Raw genomic sequence first — 25,728 nt, 5'->3', positions numbered from 1 at the left:
TATATAAGAAAATTTAAATAAGTTAGATAATAGACAAAAATAAAATAAAAATCAATCTTCCATAATGAAACTTAACTCTCTTCTTTAATTGATATTTTCACTAAATAGGTATATTTATGTATTTCATTATTTATTGTATAAGCATCCAGATCATAATGAGCATCATTTTTGTGGCACAGAATAATCCACTGCCATGTTCTATGTATAGACATTTGTAAGCCACACACTATAGAACTTAGGCTAGTCACCTGAAATGGATGATGAAATATAATGCACTGTACAACTTCAAATAAAGTTTTGGAAGTAACAAGATTTTCAGACCACCTTGTAAAAGTATTTAAAGATGACTGCTTTCAAAATAAGCCCCTTCCTTAACTATAAATTTTCAAATACTTACTAAACAGTTGTGCAGCCCTTATGCATTGTCTTCTTGTGTGCAATTGTTACAGTACTTTCTACCTCATATGCTGATTTAAATCTACAACTCTTCAGTAAAGCTTTCATTTTGGTGAAAACTATAAACAAAAGGTTATGAGAAGGTTATGGGAAGTTATTTTGCCAGATATTCACTAACCAGGAGAGTACAATGTGATAGGGCATTGTTGTGATGGTTGTTGCTTGCTAGATACAAGGTAGTTTTCATCTTGTGTCATGAAGACAATCAATAATGTCAGTATAAGACTCCTTGTTACCAGACCTGTTGGTGGGAACAAACTTGTAATGCATTAGGCCTTTCATATTAAAATGTGCTGCAATGAAAAGGCACCGTAACAACTGCATTGAAGAAATTAACAGAGTTGGTAGCCAAACTATTTTAATAAGTGGTACAAGCATTGGCAAAGTGTGTAGTTACAGAATCTGAAAGGTGATCTTTTGATTCAGTAACTACACACTTCAGGAGTTCAGTTTACTCTGAAGGGGATCTTCTGTAAATACTGGTACTATTATTATAATAAAAACTGTATATGGTAGTCGAAAATAAGCCAAACTTAAATGTACAATTAACTTTTACAAACTTTTTTACAATCAAATATAAAATTTTATTCTATTATATTGGTGATAAGTGTTTTGAGAAACACAAAAATCATTATTCTCAACTCATATATTAAATAAAATTTTAATTTCTTCGAATAAATTTAAACATTTGATTTGAAAAAGGCTAAATTTGCACAACCTTAATGCCAAAATCATTGGGATTTTTTAAAATTAATTTTGCTTAAACTGATTTCATTAAATCAATTTTAATAAACTGCATTATTATTATTTGTATTACAATTTTTTATAGCAGTTGAAGCAAATTATTTAATACAAATTATTACTTGCTAATTATTATTGTTACAAGCAAAGTTAAATAAATATACTGTATAAAAATTTTCAGACAATTTTATTTTATAATAAAATTTTAATATAAAACATTGGTTATGATTTAAATATAATTCTTAAATTAATCTTGATCTGTTTCAAAATATTTATATTAAATTTTAAATTAATTTTTTCCAAAACAATTTTTTTCCCATTTCTTTCTCTCATACTTGAATAAGTAACAATTATTTATAGCTTTATTTAGCAGTATGAATAAAAATCATATACATATACATTACAATTATTCAAGCATTATATTGTGAATTTTATATATTTAGTATTTATAAAATTTATACTTTTCTTATATATATATATCCTAAATGACTATTTTCATAAACCATTCCTTAAATGATAAATCTAAATTATGTTATTGCAATATCAAACTTTAAAAATAAATGCAAACTGATATTTTTTGATACTCTTTTCTATACAATGTTATTGAAATTGCTACAAATTAGAAATAACACATTTGGTAGTTCTAATATTAATGGAGGTTAAGAATACTATTGATCCTTTTTCTAATAAATAATTGTTATTCTCTTCAACTATTATATTCTAACTAAAAATAATTATGCACTTGTTAGTTGTTTATATAAAAATAGTTTATGCTTCATGTAGTTTCTTAACTTTTAAAAATGCTTTAAACTGTTCTAAGCATATGTCATTTTACATCAACAGATAAAAGCAACTTTTTCAATCATTATCATTAAAAAAATGATATCTCCTGATCCATTAGATCACTCTTACTAGCAATTTAATTCTGCATTTAAAAATGTAATAAAATAGTATATAATTTATTAAGCAATAGATCAAGGTTTTAGAACTAAAAATCAGTATTATTATTGCTTAAAACCTTAGATATAATTAGCTACGTCTTGCTCCAGCTGTGCAGAACTCTAGTTAAACCAAAACAGTACACTGTAGATTACAGGAATATTTATTTTATCTCATATTTACAATTTATAATTTTATTCTCACTTCACATAATAATGTATTCTAATATTCACTTAATACAGTATATCAAATTTACAATTAAACAAATTATTTTCTCATATATCTTCAACAATTATTTTATTTATCCAGTTTGCCTAAATGAAAATAAATCTTAATTAAGATATTAACATTGAAATTAGTCATCAATATTAATTAAAACAAAAATATTTTTAAACCCATATATTAATAACTTATTAATTAATATCAAGCTTTAGCAGCAAATGCAGCAGGACCTTTGGAAATACCAGTAGTTTCCTTCTCAAGCTGCCGACCAAGATACTCCCAGTTATATACCATTAATTTCTGCACACACAATAGTGCTTGATATCGAACATTGGGATCCGTATGCGTTAACAACTGCATAACTAATTGCTTTCCACCCAATTTTTCTATCACTTGCTTTCCACGGGGATAATGTCGAACGTATTCTCCAATATCGTGAGCAGCAACACTCAATACTAAAGGATCCGTGCTTATTTCTAAAAGTCGAATAAGAATCTTCAACAATTCGTAATTTTTCTCATTCAACCTGAAGGCATTCTCTCTCCAAAACTTGGCAGAATTATGAACTGGACTCCATTCTAAGCGAGTCGACATCAATTCAGACGAATACTCATCAAACGAACTTAGATCTTGCACACTAGCTTGTAAGGTTTCATTTAAGAATTTTATATCTTCTTCAATATCTGGATCGTCACACTTACGTCCTTGTAAAATTTCCAATTGTTTTAACACCTTACATTGTACCATCGCAATGGCATTATCTCTGCTGCTCTCAGAATTATCTGGTTTTTCAATCAAATTACGAAAAGTGGCCAAAATAACTCTCCATACCTTTTCTTTGGCTGACTCACTGAGAATATCCGACAGAATCGGAATTACTTTATATTTACACATTTTTTCGGCCAAGAAGCCGTTAAAAGTCATCACCCAAAGGCAAAAGATCAGCTGATACTGAATTTGGAAATCCACCTTGCCCGCCAGCACCGTCACGATGGTGGAAACTCCGTCGACGGTGACAAAAATCATCCTGTACTCGTCTATACGAAGCATCATCTGCAGACAGCGAGCAACAGACTGTATGTACTCGTTTCCCGGTATTCGCAACTGATCCTTTAACCAAGTGAGATACAAGTGAAGATCCGATCCGTCCATTAACTCGTGACTCCAACAGGCCATTTTGGCTATGATTCTGCCGGTCATGTTCGTGATAAAGGGATCCTGTCGGCTCAGTAAATTTGTAAAATTCTTCCAAACGGATTCGTGTTTACGCTTTGCGTAATCCTTAAATATTTCGACTCGAGACTTATCTTCTTGAAACATATCGTCGATCATAACAAGAACTCGCTGTAATGTTTGTTCTTTAGATATGTGATGTATCAAATTAAGAAATGTCCGAACGCATTTAGTTGGGTTTTCTTTCAGTAGTTGCTCTCGTTTCCCGGGCAGCGAGGAATCGAACTCTACGATCAGGTTGTAATCGTCTTCCGAGATCATCTGAATTTGCAAATACGACTGCCAGCTAACAGTTAGCGATCGAATTTCGTTAGCTTTTTGTTGAAGAACGCTGGTAGCAGCGTACATTCCGCCTTTCTCGATATCATCTGGCAACGAAGAGAGCACAGAGTTATACTTCGACGACAAATCCATCTTGAAAACACACTTTCTTGCCTATAACAACAAAACCGCTCCCACAACTTACACTCCGTCACGTGAATTACGTTTAACGAGTATGACGTCACTCACTGCAATGGCGTACCAGCTGATACGAGATTATTTCTCGAAACGATTTACAAAATGCAATCATTTAACGGAATAAACGTTTATTTAATTTTAATAATAATATTTTGAGAAAAGTTTTATTATTTTTGATAATAATTACTAAAATTTTTTTATAATAGTTTTATTATATGTTATCGTTTCCGATAATTTAAAAAACAAAAAAAAAATCAAAATTGAATTAAGATAAATTCTTTAAGAGTATATTTATATCGAAATAAATTAAATTTATTAATTGATTAGTTCTGGCAATGTTTAAAAACCGACAGAAATGTCGGATCGGCCTCCTCTCCACACTCGGGTTAAGCCAGGACCACAATGGGCCGGGCTGGACCCATATTTTCTTATGTTTACTATGTTAAAAGTCATCATTGGTGCACCCAAAGGGGAGGCCATGGGGTCTCGACACCCTCCAAAGAAAAAGGAAAACAAACACTAGAAAATAATCCAAAAATTTTTAATTAAAATTCATGTTTTAATTTAAATGGTGTTGTGTTTGTTTGTTAATTTATGGAGCGCAACACTTGAGCAATCTGTCTAGGAGGGATGCCTTTTAAGAGTAACTGGCCCCTATTTGGGCGTTACAGACGTGGAGAAAACCCAGAAAACTCCATGTGACCAGCCTGTCCTGGACAGGTGCCAACCCACGACTGAACTACCGGTGTTCGGGGGAACAGAACCGCTTGGCCACTGGTGGGCCTGTATGGTGTTGTCTTCTGTTTCTAAACTATTTACGAATTAGCGTGGGAATTTTATTGAATTCACGTTAAAAGTTTTTTATTCATTCAACTGGGCTTCCTAAAATTAGATCCTGAGTGTCCTACTGAAAGTCATTAATTAATTAATTAATTTACAATAGTTTTTAATTAACAAGTTTATGTAACAGTTTACAGTTTGGTTATTATACATTTTCAAAGAAAAGTTAAATATAAATATACAGTACATGCAGTATTATTTAATTATATATTTTATAATATAATAAGTTACTATCTTCTGGAGTAATGTAATAATTTTTTTTAAACATTAACAGAAATATATATATATATAAAGTAATTGTAATATTCCGTTATTTTCAATTGTATACATAATTTTTATTTATGTAAATAAAAGTTATGCATATTCATTATATTTTATTCTGATAATTTCAATGACTTGTATTTTTATTTATGTTGATATTTATAAAGAACATTGTTATGACAAATATATCTTTTATAGAATTGTATTGTATAGAAATATCAGCATGTATTATTAAACATATTTTAAAATTAAAATGTAAAAGATAAACTAATAAAAAAAAACCAGTCTAAAATGTTTTAAACAAGTACATATAAAAATATAACTAAAATAATAATATATTATGAAACATGTAACTTAAAATATTTTGCCAAATGTTCTAGTTATGACATTTGCTTTTGTAAATTAATGATATAATTGAGAAGTCAACTTAATGACTGTTAAATAACTAAATTTGATGACTAAATAATTATTCGACTAATAATTTAAATGATATTTTAAAATAATTTTTTAAAATAATTAATCCAAAACATACCAAAGAATTCTTTATTTATTTAAAAAAAATATGATAATCTGACATATTTTCATATTTTTCTTATTTAATATATTTTACTTTTAAACTTTCAATTCTGGATAGGTAACATATAACACCTATTTTCAATCAGGGTTACCAACTTTCTAGTACAAAAAAAGGACATTTCATGGACATTTATAATATAGTTTGTTATAAATATTTTTCTGACCATAAATTACAAAATGTTAAGTAGACAATAAATAAGTTTTAAATTCAATTTTTGAATTATTACCAACTGTTTGTACAGTATAATGCCATCCTAATTGGGTCCATAAATCTTACCTGCTTATCTGACTCTGATTAATAGAAGGTAGTGTTATTCTCTTTCTGTTACTCTAATGAATCATAAAGATTTAGAATAAGAAAATAAAATATTGGATCATCATCTGCCAATAATATTTTAGAATTAAACAAAAAATTAAAATNATGAAATTAGTATGTGGAATAAGAATGGCTTTGATGATTTAAATAATTTGAGTAAAGCTGGCAAGACACAAAAATCATAAATGTCACATCAATTCTTTCGTAAAATTGAAGCAATTTGGAAATTAAAGCAGAATAGAATTTAACATTTGTAAACAATATAAAATAAATATTGAAAATTATAACTTAATTATGGCTAATAGATATATTATATCTAAATTAATAGATGTTATATGTTTTTTCTCAAAGCAAGAATTGGCATTTAGAGGGCATAGGGAATCTTTTGAATCTAATATAACAGAGGTAATTATATTAAACTTGCTTATTTATTAAGTGCGTTAGATAATCTATAAAAATACATTTAGAGAAGTGTATGGTTTTTACTGGCTTATCGAACAAATGAATATGAAGGACCCTGATGCGCAATTAACTGATTGCCCATGTAAGTCAACTTCTTACAGAAACACAGCTTCCCTATCATCAAATTCACAGCACACCACTGCAACATTCAAGATCAAAGTTTTAAGTGAAGGAGACCCATATGGTTAGAAATGAAAGAGTGGTCATGGAAAATAATATAGAATTCTCTCAACCTCTTTAATATGTATTTCATCTGTGATGCCATAGAAAGACACCAGAATTTAATCTTCATAGAATAAGGGTTATTAATCTGGGATGCAAGACACCTTCTCTGGAACAAAATTTTCTAGAGAAGGTGTTTGATTGAACTTTTTAAATTACTTTCTTAAACCTTTTTTACTGAAAACAGAGTCTACATTAAACTAAAATATGAAACAACACAATTTAAAAAATATTTATCATCAAATTTTAATCTTTAAAAATAAACATTGAAATTTGATAATAAATATTTATTAAAATGTATATTTATTTATTTTTCTTTAATGTTATATCTATATTTAAATGTTTTATATTAAAGAATGAACTCTTTTTAATTAATAAAGCTGTATTTTTAGTTAAAGTTGTCCATTTTCTCATATGTATCTCCTTAAACAATAAAAGAATAAAACAACAATTTTTTAGAGTGCAAGGGTGTAAAATCAGCAGATTTTTAAACTTTTTGAAAAGTTAAAAAGCTTGCTGATTTTATATTATTGTTTTAAAAATCTTTTAAATTTTCATTAGTTATATTAAAAGTGTGATTTTAGTTTACTCTCTTCATTTATAAAAATAATATTTTCTGTGATTTGTTTCTTTTCTAGCTTAAAAATTTGTAAATTTATATTTGTTCTTTAATAATTTGATAGTTTTCTTTATTCAATTGATAACTGTTCTGAAGACAAGAATAAATCTTAACAATAATAGAATGTTACCTGTTACAAAAATTTTTCATATCTAAGGATAGTTTTCTTTAATAATACTAGAATAACTAGCAAAATTAAAACAAATTAAAAATTAAAAATGTCCTTATCAATGCTCTTTCATTCTTGTTGTTTGTAATTTATAGGTCTATAATTTTTTCAAATTGTAGATCTATAAATTCCCACTGTTGTCCATCTGTCTTTCCTTAATCTCGAGAACAAAGTTAGACAGATAAAATCCAAGACAAGATATGGAAACCTGAGGGGCAGAAACCCTGATTAACTTCAATGAAAATGTATATGAACTTCCAATGCAAACTAGAAGTCACATTATTTCAATTCAAAATTTTTACCCTATATGGGGTTAAACAGATGATGGCGTGACTCTGTTGGAAAAGTATGATGTACAGGGGCAAGACATTACTAATTTGAGGCAAAGAGCATATATCCATATATATAAAAATGGACATGTGTGTCCCTATATTTCACTTTTCAGCCAAAACTATGCATCGCACCTGAATGGTGTTTGTATGTGGTAGTAGCCCCAAGTCTCCATTCGTGCACTATGGTGGTTGCGTCTCGATAGCTATAAGGGTGCAGGAGATATGAGGGCTTAAAGTGGTTGATTTCGAAGATTTTCTAATTTTGATTTTAAAAATGCTCGAACCATTTTAAATTCGAATTTGTATTCGAATTGGTTTGATTATAGAACAATTGTAAATGTTCCAGAAAATTGATCAAATTGAAAATAATTTGTTTGACTGGACGTAAAAATTCTCTAATTAGTCTGGAAACGGGGGACCTAATTCTTGCATTCTGTGCTATAAGAGTGTGGGAGATATGATGTAANCACAACTTACACTCCGTCACGTGAATTACGTTTAACGAGTATGACGTCACTCACTGCAATGGCGTACCAGCTGATACGAGATTATTTCTCGAAACGATTTACAAAATGCAATCATTTAACGGAATAAACGTTTATTTAATTTTAATAATAATATTTTGAGAAAAGTTTTATTATTTTTGATAATAATTACTAAAATTTTTTTATAATAGTTTTATTATATGTTATCGTTTCCGATAATTTAAAAAACAAAAAAAAAATCAAAATTGAATTAAGATAAATTCTTTAAGAGTATATTTATATCGAAATAAATTAAATTTATTAATTGATTAGTTCTGGCAATGTTTAAAAACCGACAGAAATGTCGGATCGGCCTCCTCTCCACACTCGGGTTAAGCCAGGACCACAATGGGCCGGGCTGGACCCATATTTTCTTATGTTTACTATGTTAAAAGTCATCATTGGTGCACCCAAAGGGGAGGCCATGGGGTCTCGACACCCTCCAAAGAAAAAGGAAAACAAACACTAGAAAATAATCCAAAAATTTTTAATTAAAATTCATGTTTTAATTTAAATGGTGTTGTGTTTGTTTGTTAATTTATGGAGCGCAACACTTGAGCAATCTGTCTAGGAGGGATGCCTTTTAAGAGTAACTGGCCCCTATTTGGGCGTTACAGACGTGGAGAAAACCCAGAAAACTCCATGTGACCAGCCTGTCCTGGACAGGTGCCAACCCACGACTGAACTACCGGTGTTCGGGGGAACAGAACCGCTTGGCCACTGGTGGGCCTGTATGGTGTTGTCTTCTGTTTCTAAACTATTTACGAATTAGCGTGGGAATTTTATTGAATTCACGTTAAAAGTTTTTTATTCATTCAACTGGGCTTCCTAAAATTAGATCCTGAGTGTCCTACTGAAAGTCATTAATTAATTAATTAATTTACAATAGTTTTTAATTAACAAGTTTATGTAACAGTTTACAGTTTGGTTATTATACATTTTCAAAGAAAAGTTAAATATAAATATACAGTACATGCAGTATTATTTAATTATATATTTTATAATATAATAAGTTACTATCTTCTGGAGTAATGTAATAATTTTTTTTAAACATTAACAGAAATATATATATATATAAAGTAATTGTAATATTCCGTTATTTTCAATTGTATACATAATTTTTATTTATGTAAATAAAAGTTATGCATATTCATTATATTTTATTCTGATAATTTCAATGACTTGTATTTTTATTTATGTTGATATTTATAAAGAACATTGTTATGACAAATATATCTTTTATAGAATTGTATTGTATAGAAATATCAGCATGTATTATTAAACATATTTTAAAATTAAAATGTAAAAGATAAACTAATAAAAAAAAACCAGTCTAAAATGTTTTAAACAAGTACATATAAAAATATAACTAAAATAATAATATATTATGAAACATGTAACTTAAAATATTTTGCCAAATGTTCTAGTTATGACATTTGCTTTTGTAAATTAATGATATAATTGAGAAGTCAACTTAATGACTGTTAAATAACTAAATTTGATGACTAAATAATTATTCGACTAATAATTTAAATGATATTTTAAAATAATTTTTTAAAATAATTAATCCAAAACATACCAAAGAATTCTTTATTTATTTAAAAAAAATATGATAATCTGACATATTTTCATATTTTTCTTATTTAATATATTTTACTTTTAAACTTTCAATTCTGGATAGGTAACATATAACACCTATTTTCAATCAGGGTTACCAACTTTCTAGTACAAAAAAAGGACATTTCATGGACATTTATAATATAGTTTGTTATAAATATTTTTCTGACCATAAATTACAAAATGTTAAGTAGACAATAAATAAGTTTTAAATTCAATTTTTGAATTATTACCAACTGTTTGTACAGTATAATGCCATCCTAATTGGGTCCATAAATCTTACCTGCTTATCTGACTCTGATTAATAGAAGGTAGTGTTATTCTCTTTCTGTTACTCTAATGAATCATAAAGATTTAGAATAAGAAAATAAAATATTGGATCATCATCTGCCAATAATATTTTAGAATTAAACAAAAAATTAAAATTGTACTCAAAAGATGTCATTATTGATAAAATGGAAGACAATACAATTCAACAGAGGGCAGTCAGCAACCCTATTATCAATAAAAGTGCTCTTATTTTATCATCAATAATGAATTTTCTGGTTTCAATTTTTTTAATATAGAATAATTTTATTTATTTTTTATTTAATAGACAATGTGATATATCTTACAGTAGTAGTTATTATTATCTTGTAAAAGATTGAATAATTACTGTATGTTTTATATGCTAACATAACAATTTTCCTTTATAAAATTGCTATTTATTTTGTTGAAAAGAAAATAAATAATACAAGCAATTATTTATTGTGACATCGTCACAATATCAAGCTGCAATTTTTATTCATATTTTTTAATTTATTTAATTTAAAATATATGCTTTCCACCTCAAATTAGTAGTGGCTTTCCCCTGTATATCATACTTCTCCTTTAACAACAGAGTCATTCTGGTCATCTATCTAACATCTTTCAGGAGAAAATATTTGAATTAAAATAACATGACTTCTGGTTTTCATGAAAAGTTCATACATAGTTAATCAGGGCCGCCTGCCCCAATGCTATCCATATTTGTTCTTGAATTTCATTTATCTAACACTGTTCTTGAGATTAAGGACGGACAGATCGGCACACAGATGACAGTGGAATTTATGACTTCAATTTTTCCAAATTGCAACCCAATATGAGTATATATGGCTAATTGATGCTATCACAAGTTTAACTGTTTACTTGTTCCATTCGTGTGATTTTAAATCTTATGTAAAAATAAAATTTTTCTACCTTTCTGTTTTTCTTCTAAATTATCAAGTCTTTCATAGAAGCAGTGCCGGCCCGAGGCAAGTTTTAGGATGGAGCGAGATCCTATTATGGCGCCCCCTTGGTCAGTAGCGTAGCGAACATAACTGGCGCTCGGGGCACGACACTTTATTGGCGCCCCCTCCAGAAACACATATAGTTTGTCTTGGAGACCCTTTGGGCGCCCCTCTGCGAGTGGCGCCCGGTGCTTGATACACCCCCTTGCACCCCTTCGCTACACCACTGCCCTTGGTTGCCCCAAATTTATACCCTTTAATTTTCTTTACCACTGAGGCGCCCCCTAGGACTTAGCGCCTGGAGCGGCTGCTCCTTTCGCCTTATGGTAGGGCCGGCTCTGCATAGAAGGACCACTTTGTCTATGATTATCTCTGTGATTTCGATAAATAATTTCACAGTAGTAATTTTTGATTCATTTAGAAAACAAAGATAAACTAATATCATGCTTTAAAATAATTTTTCCCAAGTGACAGGAACAGAACAGGATCTGTTCTGTTATATAGTTTCTGTTTCAAGCAAGAAACACACACAATGCTGATAAACATTAAACTTAATTGTACTATGAAGATAAATTATAGGAACACTCAAGATTCTCTTATGCCATGATTCTAGTATTCACAATATTTTCCCTCTGTTTGAGGTGCAATGAGATAAAGGATAGTGCCCAATGACACACTTGATCTGATAAATTCTTCTCAACATACCAGTGGCATGCCATCATTGGAAACGGTGGAAATGCTGCTTCCCTTATATTTCTAAAATATAAATATATATTGTGTGATTATTTTCATATTTTAACGTACTTTGAATTAATTAAAATTAATATTTTATTGTAACTGCATTATGTATCTTATTACAAATTTCTATATTACATGTGAAAAAAACAATAAGATTGCTATTGTATATTCGAATATCAGTGGCAGAATGAAAGCACTGTATTGTCAAAACCAGGTCAGCTTCCAAGCAGCCAGATTATATGCATTCACACATGCACTTTACAGAGCATCAACCTCACATGGTTTAGCTAGCGGAAGCTACACACGAAAATGCTTCCAATGATTCTATCCAGGACCAGTTCTCAGCTGTTAGCCATCTGCATGCTAGATATATGGCTGCCCTCACCTAATTATGTGAATAGTGTTAACACCCATCCGGTTTTCACCCGGACAGTCCAGGAATCGACTCACTGTCCAGGTGAACTATTAATTTTGTCCAGGAATATCGTGAGCAACCTGTCGACCTTTTTTTTTTGCTTGTAGGATTCGTATTCATACACATCTCCAATATCCAATACAGCTAAGTCATCTGTAGTGTTCTTTCTTAATTTAGGTTACTTACGTTACTCCTACCCAAGTCTCCCTAGTCCCTAACTGTAACTGATTTAGAACCAGCATGCACTGCATGTTATTATGCATTGTCTTCTTGTGTGCAATTGTTACAGTACTTTCTACCTCATATGCTGATTTAAATCTACAACTCTTCAGTAAAGCTTTCATTTTGGTGAAAACTATAAACAAAAGGTTATGAGAAGGTTATGGGAAGTTATTTTGCCAGATATTCACTAACCAGGAGAGTACAATGTGATAGGGCATTGTTGTGATGGTTGTTGCTTGCTAGATACAAGGTAGTTTTCATCTTGTGTCATGAAGACAATCAATAATGTCAGTATAAGACTCCTTGTTACCAGACCTGTTGGTGGGAACAAACTTGTAATGCATTAGGCCTTTCATATTAAAATGTGCTGCAATGAAAAGGCACCGTAACAACTGCATTGAAGAAATTAACAGAGTTGGTAGCCAAACTATTTTAATAAGTGGTACAAGCATTGGCAAAGTGTGTAGTTACAGAATCTGAAAGGTGATCTTTTGATTCAGTAACTACACACTTCAGGAGTTCAGTTTACTCTGAAGGGGATCTTCTGTAAATACTGGTACTATTATTATAATAAAAACTGTATATGGTAGTCGAAAATAAGCCAAACTTAAATGTACAATTAACTTTTACAAACTTTTTTACAATCAAATATAAAATTTTATTCTATTATATTGGTGATAAGTGTTTTGAGAAACACAAAAATCATTATTCTCAACTCATATATTAAATAAAATTTTAATTTCTTCGAATAAATTTAAACATTTGATTTGAAAAAGGCTAAATTTGCACAACCTTAATGCCAAAATCATTGGGATTTTTTAAAATTAATTTTGCTTAAACTGATTTCATTAAATCAATTTTAATAAACTGCATTATTATTATTTGTATTACAATTTTTTATAGCAGTTGAAGCAAATTATTTAATACAAATTATTACTTGCTAATTATTATTGTTACAAGCAAAGTTAAATAAATATACTGTATAAAAATTTTCAGACAATTTTATTTTATAATAAAATTTTAATATAAAACATTGGTTATGATTTAAATATAATTCTTAAATTAATCTTGATCTGTTTCAAAATATTTATATTAAATTTTAAATTAATTTTTTCCAAAACAATTTTTTTCCCATTTCTTTCTCTCATACTTGAATAAGTAACAATTATTTATAGCTTTATTTAGCAGTATGAATAAAAATCATATACATATACATTACAATTATTCAAGCATTATATTGTGAATTTTATATATTTAGTATTTATAAAATTTATACTTTTCTTATATATATATATCCTAAATGACTATTTTCATAAACCATTCCTTAAATGATAAATCTAAATTATGTTATTGCAATATCAAACTTTAAAAATAAATGCAAACTGATATTTTTTGATACTCTTTTCTATACAATGTTATTGAAATTGCTACAAATTAGAAATAACACATTTGGTAGTTCTAATATTAATGGAGGTTAAGAATACTATTGATCCTTTTTCTAATAAATAATTGTTATTCTCTTCAACTATTATATTCTAACTAAAAATAATTATGCACTTGTTAGTTGTTTATATAAAAATAGTTTATGCTTCATGTAGTTTCTTAACTTTTAAAAATGCTTTAAACTGTTCTAAGCATATGTCATTTTACATCAACAGATAAAAGCAACTTTTTCAATCATTATCATTAAAAAAATGATATCTCCTGATCCATTAGATCACTCTTACTAGCAATTTAATTCTGCATTTAAAAATGTAATAAAATAGTATATAATTTATTAAGCAATAGATCAAGGTTTTAGAACTAAAAATCAGTATTATTATTGCTTAAAACCTTAGATATAATTAGCTACGTCTTGCTCCAGCTGTGCAGAACTCTAGTTAAACCAAAACAGTACACTGTAGATTACAGGAATATTTATTTTATCTCATATTTACAATTTATAATTTTATTCTCACTTCACATAATAATGTATTCTAATATTCACTTAATACAGTATATCAAATTTACAATTAAACAAATTATTTTCTCATATATCTTCAACAATTATTTTATTTATCCAGTTTGCCTAAATGAAAATAAATCTTAATTAAGATATTAACATTGAAATTAGTCATCAATATTAATTAAAACAAAAATATTTTTAAACCCATATATTAATAACTTATTAATTAATATCAAGCTTTAGCAGCAAATGCAGCAGGACCTTTGGAAATACCAGTAGTTTCCTTCTCAAGCTGCCGACCAAGATACTCCCAGTTATATACCATTAATTTCTGCACACACAATAGTGCTTGATATCGAACATTGGGATCCGTATGCGTTAACAACTGCATAACTAATTGCTTTCCACCCAATTTTTCTATCACTTGCTTTCCACGGGGATAATGTCGAACGTATTCTCCAATATCGTGAGCAGCAACACTCAATACTAAAGGATCCGTGCTTATTTCTAAAAGTCGAATAAGAATCTTCAACAATTCGTAATTTTTCTCATTCAACCTGAAGGCATTCTCTCTCCAAAACTTGGCAGAATTATGAACTGGACTCCATTCTAAGCGAGTCGACATCAATTCAGACGAATACTCATCAAACGAACTTAGATCTTGCACACTAGCTTGTAAGGTTTCATTTAAGAATTTTATATCTTCTTCAATATCTGGATCGTCACACTTACGTCCTTGTAAAATTTCCAATTGTTTTAACACCTTACATTGTACCATCGCAATGGCATTATCTCTGCTGCTCTCAGAATTATCTGGTTTTTCAATCAAATTACGAAAAGTGGCCAAAATAACTCTCCATACCTTTTCTTTGGCTGACTCACTGAGAATATCCGACAGAATCGGAATTACTTTATATTTACACATTTTTTCGGCCAAGAAGCCGTTAAAAGTCATCACCCAAAGGCAAAAGATCAGCTGATACTGAATTTGGAAATCCACCTTGCCCGCCAGCACCGTCACGATGGTGGAAACTCCGTCGACGGTGACAAAAATCATCCTGTACTCGTCTATACGAAGCATCATCTGCAGACAGCGAGCAACAGACTGTATGTACTCGTTTCCCGGTATTCGCAACTGATCCTTTAACCAAGTGAGATACAAGTGAAGATCCGATCCGTCCATTAACTCGTGACTCCAACAGGCCATTTTGGCTATGATTCTGCCGGTCATGTTCGTGATAAAGGGATCCTGTCGGCTCAGTAAATTTGTAAAATTCTTCCAAACGGATTCGTGTTTACGCTTTGCGTAATCCTTAAATATTTCGACTCGAGACTTATCTTCTTGAAACATATCGTCGATCATAACAAGAACTCGCTGTAATGTTTGTTCTTTAGATATGTGATGTATCAAATTAAGAAATGTCCGAACGCATTTAGTTGGGTTTTCTTTCAGTAGTTGCTCTCGTTTCCCGGGCAGCGAGGAATCGAACTCTACGATCAGGTTGTAATCGTCTTCCGAGATCATCTGAATTTGCAAATACGACTGCCAGCTAACAGTTAGCGATCGAATTTCGTTAGCTTTTTGTTGAAGAACGCTGGTAGCAGCGTACATTCCGCCTTTCTCGATATCATCTGGCAACGAAGAGAGCACAGAGTTATACTTCGACGACAAATCCATCTTGAAAACACACTTTCTTGCCTATAACAACAAAACCGCTCCCACAACTTACACTCCGTCACGTGAATTACGTTTAACGAGTATGACGTCACTCACTGCAATGGCGTACCAGCTGATACGAGATTATTTCTCGAAACGATTTACAAAATGCAATCATTTAACGGAATAAACGTTTATTTAATTTTAATAATAATATTTTGAGAAAAGTTTTATTATTTTTGATAATAATTACTAAAATTTTTTTATAATAGTTTTATTATATGTTATCGTTTCCGATAATTTAAAAAACAAAAAAAAAATCAAAATTGAATTAAGATAAATTCTTTAAGAGTATATTTATATCGAAATAAATTAAATTTATTAATTGATTAGTTCTGGCAATGTTTAAAAACCGACAGAAATGTCGGATCGGCCTCCTCTCCACACTCGGGTTAAGCCAGGACCACAATGGGCCGGGCTGGACCCATATTTTCTTATGTTTACTATGTTAAAAGTCATCATTGGTGCACCCAAAGGGGAGGCCATGGGGTCTCGACACCCTCCAAAGAAAAAGGAAAACAAACACTAGAAAATAATCCAAAAATTTTTAATTAAAATTCATGTTTTAATTTAAATGGTGTTGTGTTTGTTTGTTAATTTATGGAGCGCAACACTTGAGCAATCTGTCTAGGAGGGATGCCTTTTAAGAGTAACTGGCCCCTATTTGGGCGTTACAGACGTGGAGAAAACCCAGAAAACTCCATGTGACCAGCCTGTCCTGGACAGGTGCCAACCCACGACTGAACTACCGGTGTTCGGGGGAACAGAACCGCTTGGCCACTGGTGGGCCTGTATGGTGTTGTCTTCTGTTTCTAAACTATTTACGAATTAGCGTGGGAATTTTATTGAATTCACGTTAAAAGTTTTTTATTCATTCAACTGGGCTTCCTAAAATTAGATCCTGAGTGTCCTACTGANATTGAAGATGAAAATTAATTTAAAATAGTCTTTACGAATATGTAAAATGAGATTTAAAAGTTTTGAATCAAAATTAGATTAATTTTTATATCAAAAACCATTTTCCATTTAATCTTGGGTTTAATTAATCATAATATAGCTTTTATAAACTTAATTTTATCTGTGTAAATTAGTAGATGTATATAATATAATTTAAAAATAATAAGGAAATAAGTATTTTATATTAAACAATACTACAGTTTTAAAATGAATAAAATTAAAATGAATAATTTTTAACATAATTATTCATTTTAATTGATTAAAAAAATACACAATTGTGTTAAGGAGAAAAAGTCTTTAAAATTTTTTTGTTTTTTAAATAATAAGATTGTTATAATTGTTTTTAATATACATTTATATTTTTTAATTTAAAAACTTCAAAGTCTTCACAATAAATGTAATTTATTTTTATTACTTTAAAAAAATTTTTCAATTAAATAAAGCGAAATTTTAGAAACAAAAAAAATAATGAGAGAAAAAAACTATTCTATATTTTAAAATGCTTTTTTATTTGTGTTTTTATTGGAAACTGCAATTTGAACTGTTATAGCAATTATTTTTTAAATGATTCTTAGGTGATGCTGAACACATTTTTGATACTTGCAAACATATTTTATGAGTTCTCGGATTGCATTTGAAAATTTTGAAAGATGCAATCTGAGATAGTTTAATATTATTTATTTGAGAATATTTTCGTCAATATTTGTATTCTGTATTATTATTTTCAAAAAAATGAGCAGAAACTCTCTTTTAGTACTGATAACAAACAATCTTACTAATAATAAGAATAGATGTTAGAGAGTGATCTTAAATCGATTGGTTGAATGTATTTTAAATAATGACATTATGAAATTTCTGGTGTTTAGTCTATCAGTTTTTCTTTCTAAACAGCCAGGAAATAAAAATATCTCATTACTTTTACCATCGTAGAAATTTGTAAGGAGTTTCAAATCGAAAGAATTTTTGGAAAAGGTATTAAATCGCTTGATTTGAAATCTTATAAAGAGGATTTTGGAGTATACATACTCCAAAATACTCTATATAATCCAATTCTACTCCAAATTCGAATTAGAATCTTTAATCACATTTAAGTATTTCTTATAGCTCCATCCTGACCATTTCTAATCTTCGAATCCGATGCAAACCTCTTGATTCTTTAAAGTATTAACTTTCATGTAAATATTCTCGTATTAATTTTTAAATTATTATTTATGCAATATAATCAATCATTTTGCGATCAACCTTTTAATACGATATTCTGTACACATTTAGATCATCTCTATAAAATATTTAGTAAGCTCGTTACTTCAATGTATTCAATAAAATATGATAGATTTTCTTAAACTTATACGGTAGTATATTAGCCTATCATTATATAATGATGACAGAGTATTCAGATGACATATTGGTCGAAAGGTATCTTGAAAGCAGAAAAAAAAACTGTCTTTTTCCTTTCATAATAGGCTTTAGTGCATACAGAAGAGTCTAAATTAGAACGGGCATTGATGAGAGAGAAATATAATTAATTGCAGCTTATTCTATATATCTTTGAAGATTACTCCTATTATTATTCATGTTTTTGCTTCTAGTAATTAGAGAAACAAATATAATACTGTCTGATATATAGGTATATATATATATATATATACATACATATATAGTTATAGTTATTTTAAAATACATTTTGAAGAGTTAAGAATTTCTTTTCAGAGCTATACAAAAACAACCAAGAAAATAACTGTCTACTGGCATTAGTTTGACTTTAATACCAAAAAACTCACTAGTACTTTCAATACTATATTGTATTAATTAATGTCATCGTCTGGCTAGTCAGATTTTAAAGCCTCTTAAAACAAAAATTATGTATTTATGTATGTTCCAGATTTGATTTGAAGATAACATTAATACAATATTGAAAGTACTGTACTAGCAAGCTTTTTCTTATTTTGTTAATTTTCAGCATATAGTGTGCAAGTACTTTGGAACCAAACACAATACATTGAAATTCCATTTTCAAGTAAATTGTTCTATGTATATTTAAATATAAATTACCAACTAAATATTGAAACTCACATTTAATTAATAAGACTTACGTCATGTCTTTTTTATTTGCAAATAATTCTGCTTCAGACTTCATCCTAATTCCTAAGACTTTATCGTCGTGTCCCAAAAGAATTATTTTTTCGGAATTTTTATCTTCATTACTAGTTTTCGAATAGTTTACGTAACCAGTGGATAAATTTTTAAAAATTTGTTGAAGTATCGGCACACCTATCCTCGATAATTCTTGTGATAAATATATACATCTTGTTAAATGAAAATTTTTCTTTAGCTGAAATATAAATTTATTAAAGAATTAATTTATTATTTACATATATTATTATTATTTATAATGATCAATATTAAGTTTTTGTATCATAGTGATTTTACTATATAATTCTATACTTGTCGAATATACACTGTAGACAATTTTGAAACACTACATTTAAAAAGTTTTTTTTTTAATTCTATTTTGGTAAATTAATTTGAAATGTCATTGAATTTATTTTTAAGATTAACCACAACTGATATAAAATAATTTAAATGATTAATTTAAATTATTTTATACTAATCATAGCAACAGTTTTTTCGATAACTGTTGCTATGATTAACAGTACAAGCATGTGATAAGTGTTAATTTGGCAAATATTACTTTTATTTACTTTAAAAAAATTGATAATTTAAAAATTATTATTAGAAAAATAAAGAATTTGAATCGATGTCAAGAAACTACTCGAGGTTAAACGTGGTAAATTTATTTTTATCACAGGATGTGTCAACAATCCAAAGCTTTTAAAGCCTTCAATAACGAGGTACATACATTCGTTGATAATCGAGTCACGTAATAACACGTTTCACAAATAACATGTTCGTTGGCAACCGATAAATTAAACAAATATATAAACATATTTATATATTCAATTTACTCACAATAACATTATAAGTCGAAAGATATAAGAACGATCGAGAAAAGAAAGGAAAAAGTCTAGAGGACGACGTGCCATTCAGCACATGTTTACAGACGAGTGTCGCCATCTTCTAAATATTTATAGCACACGACGATGTGGTGTTTCGGAGAAGAATTAAAAAATGTCGAAGTCATTACATAAAAGTAAGTTTAATTTTACTAATTTTTTAATAAATAAATTAATGCATTCGTTATAAAATTATTTATGCTTCTACGCGTAAATCATTTATCTAATAAAGGCTCGAAAATTGAACGAATTTCCTACAATTTACCTTCCCGAAATAACCGAAACAATTTAAAATTTGGATGGGTTAGAAAAAAATATTAATGAAAAAATTAAATTTATGTAATTTTGGCAGTAATTTTTAACGTTTTAATCTTCTATTTGATACAATTTATAACCATTTGTTTTTAAAATTGGCACGCAGCTTGAAACCATTATACCTTATGAGAGTTGACTTTGTTTACATCTATTTCATGCAATTATTTGGGAAAAAAATTAATTTATTAAAAATTTATACAATGTAATTGATATTTTGAGTGCAAATTCTTATTATCTAATGTATTACTGATAAAGTATTTGAAATTTCTATTAGTTGTGATATTTAATCTAATAGAAAAAACAAGGAAACATTTACTTTAAAATATTTAAATTAATATTTTATAGTTTTCTTTCCTAGAAAGAATAGCAGAAAGCTTATTTACTGTATATAAAGAAAAAAAAATGTTAGGAAAAAAGGAAAATTATTGGTAGATTTGAATGTAATAGATTAATTTTTGTTAGAAGTTTAATTATTGGTAGATTTGCATGTAATAGATTAATTTTTGTTAGAAGTTTAATTATTGGTAGATTTGAATGTAATAGATTAATTTTTGTTAGAAGTTTAATTATTGGTAGATTTGAATGTAATACATTAGTTTTTCTTACAAGTTTAATTGTATTAAATGGTTTTATATAAATTAAATTAAATATCATTTTTAAAAATATTTTTATTTATAATAATAATATTTTAAAACTGTTAAAGTTTATTAATCCTTTAATTCAAATTATATTGTTAGCAAAATATTTTTCCCTTTTTTTTTTCAATAATTTTCAAATTTTATTTAAATTAAATATTCTAGAATTAAATATTTACATCAATTATTTAAAGAAAACTTTTTAAAATAGTAATTTATGGTGTGTAACATTTTATTTTTTTAAAAAAGCTTTCATTTTTTTTATTTCTTTTTTTGTTTTTAACTATGATGAAATTTTTAAACTCAATTTATAAATATAAAACTCTATTGTAAAATATACTACCCGATATTATAATTTTATACAGTACTATGCATTGCTTTGTTCTTTAGGTACTTTTCCATTAATTGGGCACAATTCAATTCAATTACAATGAATATGTTTGTACACATGTTTAATATTACAATGAATATGTGTATAAACATATTCATTGTAATATTAAATGTGTGAATTACAAAATAAAATATTGATTTCGCTAAAAACAATAGTAAAAATGACTGGCGCCCAGTTAATGGAAAAGTACCATTCTTTATTACCTAATAGTTATTAAACACTAAGGCTAAATTTCAGCATTATTCATTGCATTTTATTCTAAATAATTTTAATAAATTATAAAAATACTTTTATTTATTTATTTATTTACTTAGGATTATGAAGTTTTTGTTGAATATTGCTGAATAATGCTGTAACTTAAAATTTTATTTGTAAAATACAAAATATGTGAATTAAAACATAACATCGGGATATTCTAATCCATAATTTTCAAGTATTTATAAATTTAGGTAAGGAAATTTTTAAATTTTAGATGTTATATTTAGTTATTTTTTAACTTTTCTAGATGATTAAAATTCAACTTATTAGAATTGTTATTAATTATTGCATCTAAGAATAATATGGATATATATCATAAACATTTTTGTATTAAAATATGCAAAAATTTTAATGTTATAGATCAAATTTTAAAATTTTAAAGTTTTTAGTTATATGCTAATTAATTTGTANATTTCTTCGTAATATTACATGCAATAAAGACAAATAATTCCAGTTCAATGAGAGTGACCAAAAAGTTGTAAATTTTGGAAATTTTCATAGACACCTGGTCCTAAAACAAATTAGTTAGAAAACAAATGACTATTAACTTTAACATATTCAGATTTTTACAGCTATGGTGAGAAACATTTAAAATGTACAACAATCCCATTGTGTCCTTTGAGATACACTAGTGATGTGACAAAAGAGACATTTGACATTAACCAGTATTGGCACCCTAGGGATTTGGCATGCATGCACACACTGCACACCTACCAAGATTGTCTCTGATTCCATCCATGAGTCACTTGTAGGGAGCAATTTTAACTAAGTGGATTGTTTTAATATTTAAAAAGTAAAGACTATTTTATGTTATTTTTTTTGTACGTTTCTTTCACAAAACTATATTTAATTATAATTTTCTTTAAAAGTATATTCATACAATTGAATATACCAGGTATGTATACAGTCAACCCCCCTATAAGATATAGATACGTTCCAATTTATTAGGAATCCGATTTCTTACAAGTCGTTCCAATCACAGCCCGACACGTGTCAAGTTTACAGACTACGGCTGATTGAAAGGTTTTCTTCCATAAAATTAATCGATTCTACACTAATCCGACTCAACATTTCCAAAATACGTATATTTTTTTGTAGTTTTATAGGAATCGTAATTATAGGGACCGTAATTATAGGGGGGTCGACTGTAATTGTATATCCATCACACATTTTATTTTACCAAGTCTTAATAATTTTATTTTTAATTTTAGCCCTTATATCATGGCTAGCAATTTAGAATGTAATTGTGATATTGAAAATTTATTTTAAAAAAGTTTTGGCTCAAGACCATATAATGAAAAAGGAAACATTATTAAAAGAGAAAGATCAATGCCTAAATTAAATATAAATATGTCAACAAAAAAAATTTGTTCGACATTTTCATGATAAAATTTATGAATACAAATAAAATGGCTTTGTGGATGCATAGAAATGCAAAAATTGTTTTGTTGGCCTTGACTACTATTTTCAAATAAAATTAGTATGTGGAATAAGAATGGCTTTGATGATTTAAATAATTTGAGTAAAGCTGGCAAGACACAAAAATCATAAATGTCACATCAATTCTTTCGTAAAATTGAAGCAATTTGGAAATTAAAGCAGAATAGAATTTAACATTTGTAAACAATATAAAATAAATATTGAAAATTATAACTTAATTATGGCTAATAGATATATTATATCTAAATTAATAGATGTTATATGTTTTTTCTCAAAGCAAGAATTGGCATTTAGAGGGCATAGGGAATCTTTTGAATCTAATATAACAGAGGTAATTATATTAAACTTGCTTATTTATTAAGTGCGTTAGATAATCTATAAAAATACATTTAGAGAAGTGTATGGTTTTTACTGGCTTATCGAACAAATGAATATGAAGGACCCTGATGCGCAATTAACTGATTGCCCATGTAAGTCAACTTCTTACAGAAACACAGCTTCCCTATCATCAAATTCACAGCACACCACTGCAACATTCAAGATCAAAGTTTTAAGTGAAGGAGACCCATATGGTTAGAAATGAAAGAGTGGTCATGGAAAATAATATAGAATTCTCTCAACCTCTTTAATATGTATTTCATCTGTGATGCCATAGAAAGACACCAGAATTTAATCTTCATAGAATAAGGGTTATTAATCTGGGATGCAAGACACCTTCTCTGGAACAAAATTTTCTAGAGAAGGTGTTTGATTGAACTTTTTAAATTACTTTCTTAAACCTTTTTTACTGAAAACAGAGTCTACATTAAACTAAAATATGAAACAACACAATTTAAAAAATATTTATCATCAAATTTTAATCTTTAAAAATAAACATTGAAATTTGATAATAAATATTTATTAAAATGTATATTTATTTATTTTTCTTTAATGTTATATCTATATTTAAATGTTTTATATTAAAGAATGAACTCTTTTTAATTAATAAAGCTGTATTTTTAGTTAAAGTTGTCCATTTTCTCATATGTATCTCCTTAAACAATAAAAGAATAAAACAACAATTTTTTAGAGTGCAAGGGTGTAAAATCAGCAGATTTTTAAACTTTTTGAAAAGTTAAAAAGCTTGCTGATTTTATATTATTGTTTTAAAAATCTTTTAAATTTTCATTAGTTATATTAAAAGTGTGATTTTAGTTTACTCTCTTCATTTATAAAAATAATATTTTCTGTGATTTGTTTCTTTTCTAGCTTAAAAATTTGTAAATTTATATTTGTTCTTTAATAATTTGATAGTTTTCTTTATTCAATTGATAACTGTTCTGAAGACAAGAATAAATCTTAACAATAATAGAATGTTACCTGTTACAAAAATTTTTCATATCTAAGGATAGTTTTCTTTAATAATACTAGAATAACTAGCAAAATTAAAACAAATTAAAAATTAAAAATGTCCTTATCAATGCTCTTTCATTCTTGTTGTTTGTAATTTATAGGTCTATAATTTTTTCAAATTGTAGATCTATAAATTCCCACTGTTGTCCATCTGTCTTTCCTTAATCTCGAGAACAAAGTTAGACAGATAAAATCCAAGACAAGATATGGAAACCTGAGGGGCAGAAACCCTGATTAACTTCAATGAAAATGTATATGAACTTCCAATGCAAACTAGAAGTCACATTATTTCAATTCAAAATTTTTACCCTATATGGGGTTAAACAGATGATGGCGTGACTCTGTTGGAAAAGTATGATGTACAGGGGCAAGACATTACTAATTTGAGGCAAAGAGCATATATCCATATATATAAAAATGGACATGTGTGTCCCTATATTTCACTTTTCAGCCAAAACTATGCATCGCACCTGAATGGTGTTTGTATGTGGTAGTAGCCCCAAGTCTCCATTCGTGCACTATGGTGGTTGCGTCTCGATAGCTATAAGGGTGCAGGAGATATGAGGGCTTAAAGTGGTTGATTTCGAAGATTTTCTAATTTTGATTTTAAAAATGCTCGAACCATTTTAAATTCGAATTTGTATTCGAATTGGTTTGATTATAGAACAATTGTAAATGTTCCAGAAAATTGATCAAATTGAAAATAGTTTGTTTGACTGGACGTAAAAATTCTCTAATTAGTCTGGAAACGGGGGACCTAATTCTTGCATTCTGTGCTATAAGAGTGTGGGAGATATGTGGTTGACTTCGAAGATGTGTAACGATGGAAGTGTCAACAATAGAAGTGTTAACAGTGGAAGTGTTGAGTAACAAAGGAAGTGTTAATATAAAGCGGCATGCAAGATTTACAGGCGGTTTTTTGCGTTTTTGCGGGAAATCAAACATATTTTTAGATTCATGTAAAAATTCTCTAATTAGTCTGGAAACGGGGGACCTAATTCTTGCATTCTGTGAAAACGGGTAAGATTGGCTATAATGTAATTATCTTAAT

The 25,728-nt window shown here is 28.3% G+C and overlaps 4 protein-coding genes across 4 annotated transcripts; all 4 read right to left on the bottom strand.

Annotated features, from left to right (window-relative positions):
* Window positions 1–2,314: 2,314 nt before the first annotated feature.
* LOC111639173 (V-type proton ATPase subunit H-like) lies at window positions 2,315–4,120 on the bottom strand. Its single transcript, XM_023384973.1, has one exon. It carries the CDS (start codon window positions 4,003–4,005, stop codon window positions 2,560–2,562), a length of 1,446 nt encoding a protein of 481 aa, XP_023240741.1. The 5' UTR covers window positions 4,006–4,120; the 3' UTR covers window positions 2,315–2,559.
* Window positions 2,560–4,005, bottom strand: LOC111639184 (V-type proton ATPase subunit H-like). Its single transcript, XM_023384982.1, has one exon. The coding sequence runs from the start codon at window positions 4,003–4,005 to the stop codon at window positions 2,560–2,562; it is 1,446 nt and encodes a 481-aa protein (XP_023240750.1).
* Window positions 4,121–14,545: 10,425 nt separating the features above from the next.
* On the bottom strand, window positions 14,546–16,351 carry LOC111639174 (V-type proton ATPase subunit H-like). Its single transcript, XM_023384974.1, has one exon. The coding sequence runs from the start codon at window positions 16,234–16,236 to the stop codon at window positions 14,791–14,793; it is 1,446 nt and encodes a 481-aa protein (XP_023240742.1). The 5' UTR covers window positions 16,237–16,351; the 3' UTR covers window positions 14,546–14,790.
* Window positions 14,791–16,236, bottom strand: LOC111639183 (V-type proton ATPase subunit H-like). Its single transcript, XM_023384980.1, has one exon. The coding sequence runs from the start codon at window positions 16,234–16,236 to the stop codon at window positions 14,791–14,793; it is 1,446 nt and encodes a 481-aa protein (XP_023240748.1).
* Window positions 16,352–25,728: the final 9,377 nt, after the last annotated feature.

The sequence above is a fragment of the Centruroides sculpturatus genome, unplaced genomic scaffold (genome assembly GCF_000671375.1).
Source record: "Centruroides sculpturatus isolate CEXI.00-Female unplaced genomic scaffold, Cexi_2.0 scaffold1162, whole genome shotgun sequence".
In the NCBI taxonomy this organism is placed as follows: domain Eukaryota; kingdom Metazoa; phylum Arthropoda; class Arachnida; order Scorpiones; family Buthidae; genus Centruroides; species Centruroides sculpturatus.
The sequence above is the reverse complement of the archived record's forward strand: the minus strand, read 5'-3'. Positions and strand labels throughout refer to the sequence as shown.

Excerpts from the sequence above, each read along its gene's own strand:
- LOC111639183 (XM_023384980.1), bottom strand. The coding sequence starts at position 16,236 with ATGGATTTGTCGTCGAAGTATAACTCTGTGCTCTCTTCGTTGCCAGAT.
- LOC111639174 (XM_023384974.1), bottom strand. The coding sequence starts at position 16,236 with ATGGATTTGTCGTCGAAGTATAACTCTGTGCTCTCTTCGTTGCCAGAT.
- LOC111639184 (XM_023384982.1), bottom strand. The coding sequence starts at position 4,005 with ATGGATTTGTCGTCGAAGTATAACTCTGTGCTCTCTTCGTTGCCAGAT.
- LOC111639173 (XM_023384973.1), bottom strand. The coding sequence starts at position 4,005 with ATGGATTTGTCGTCGAAGTATAACTCTGTGCTCTCTTCGTTGCCAGAT.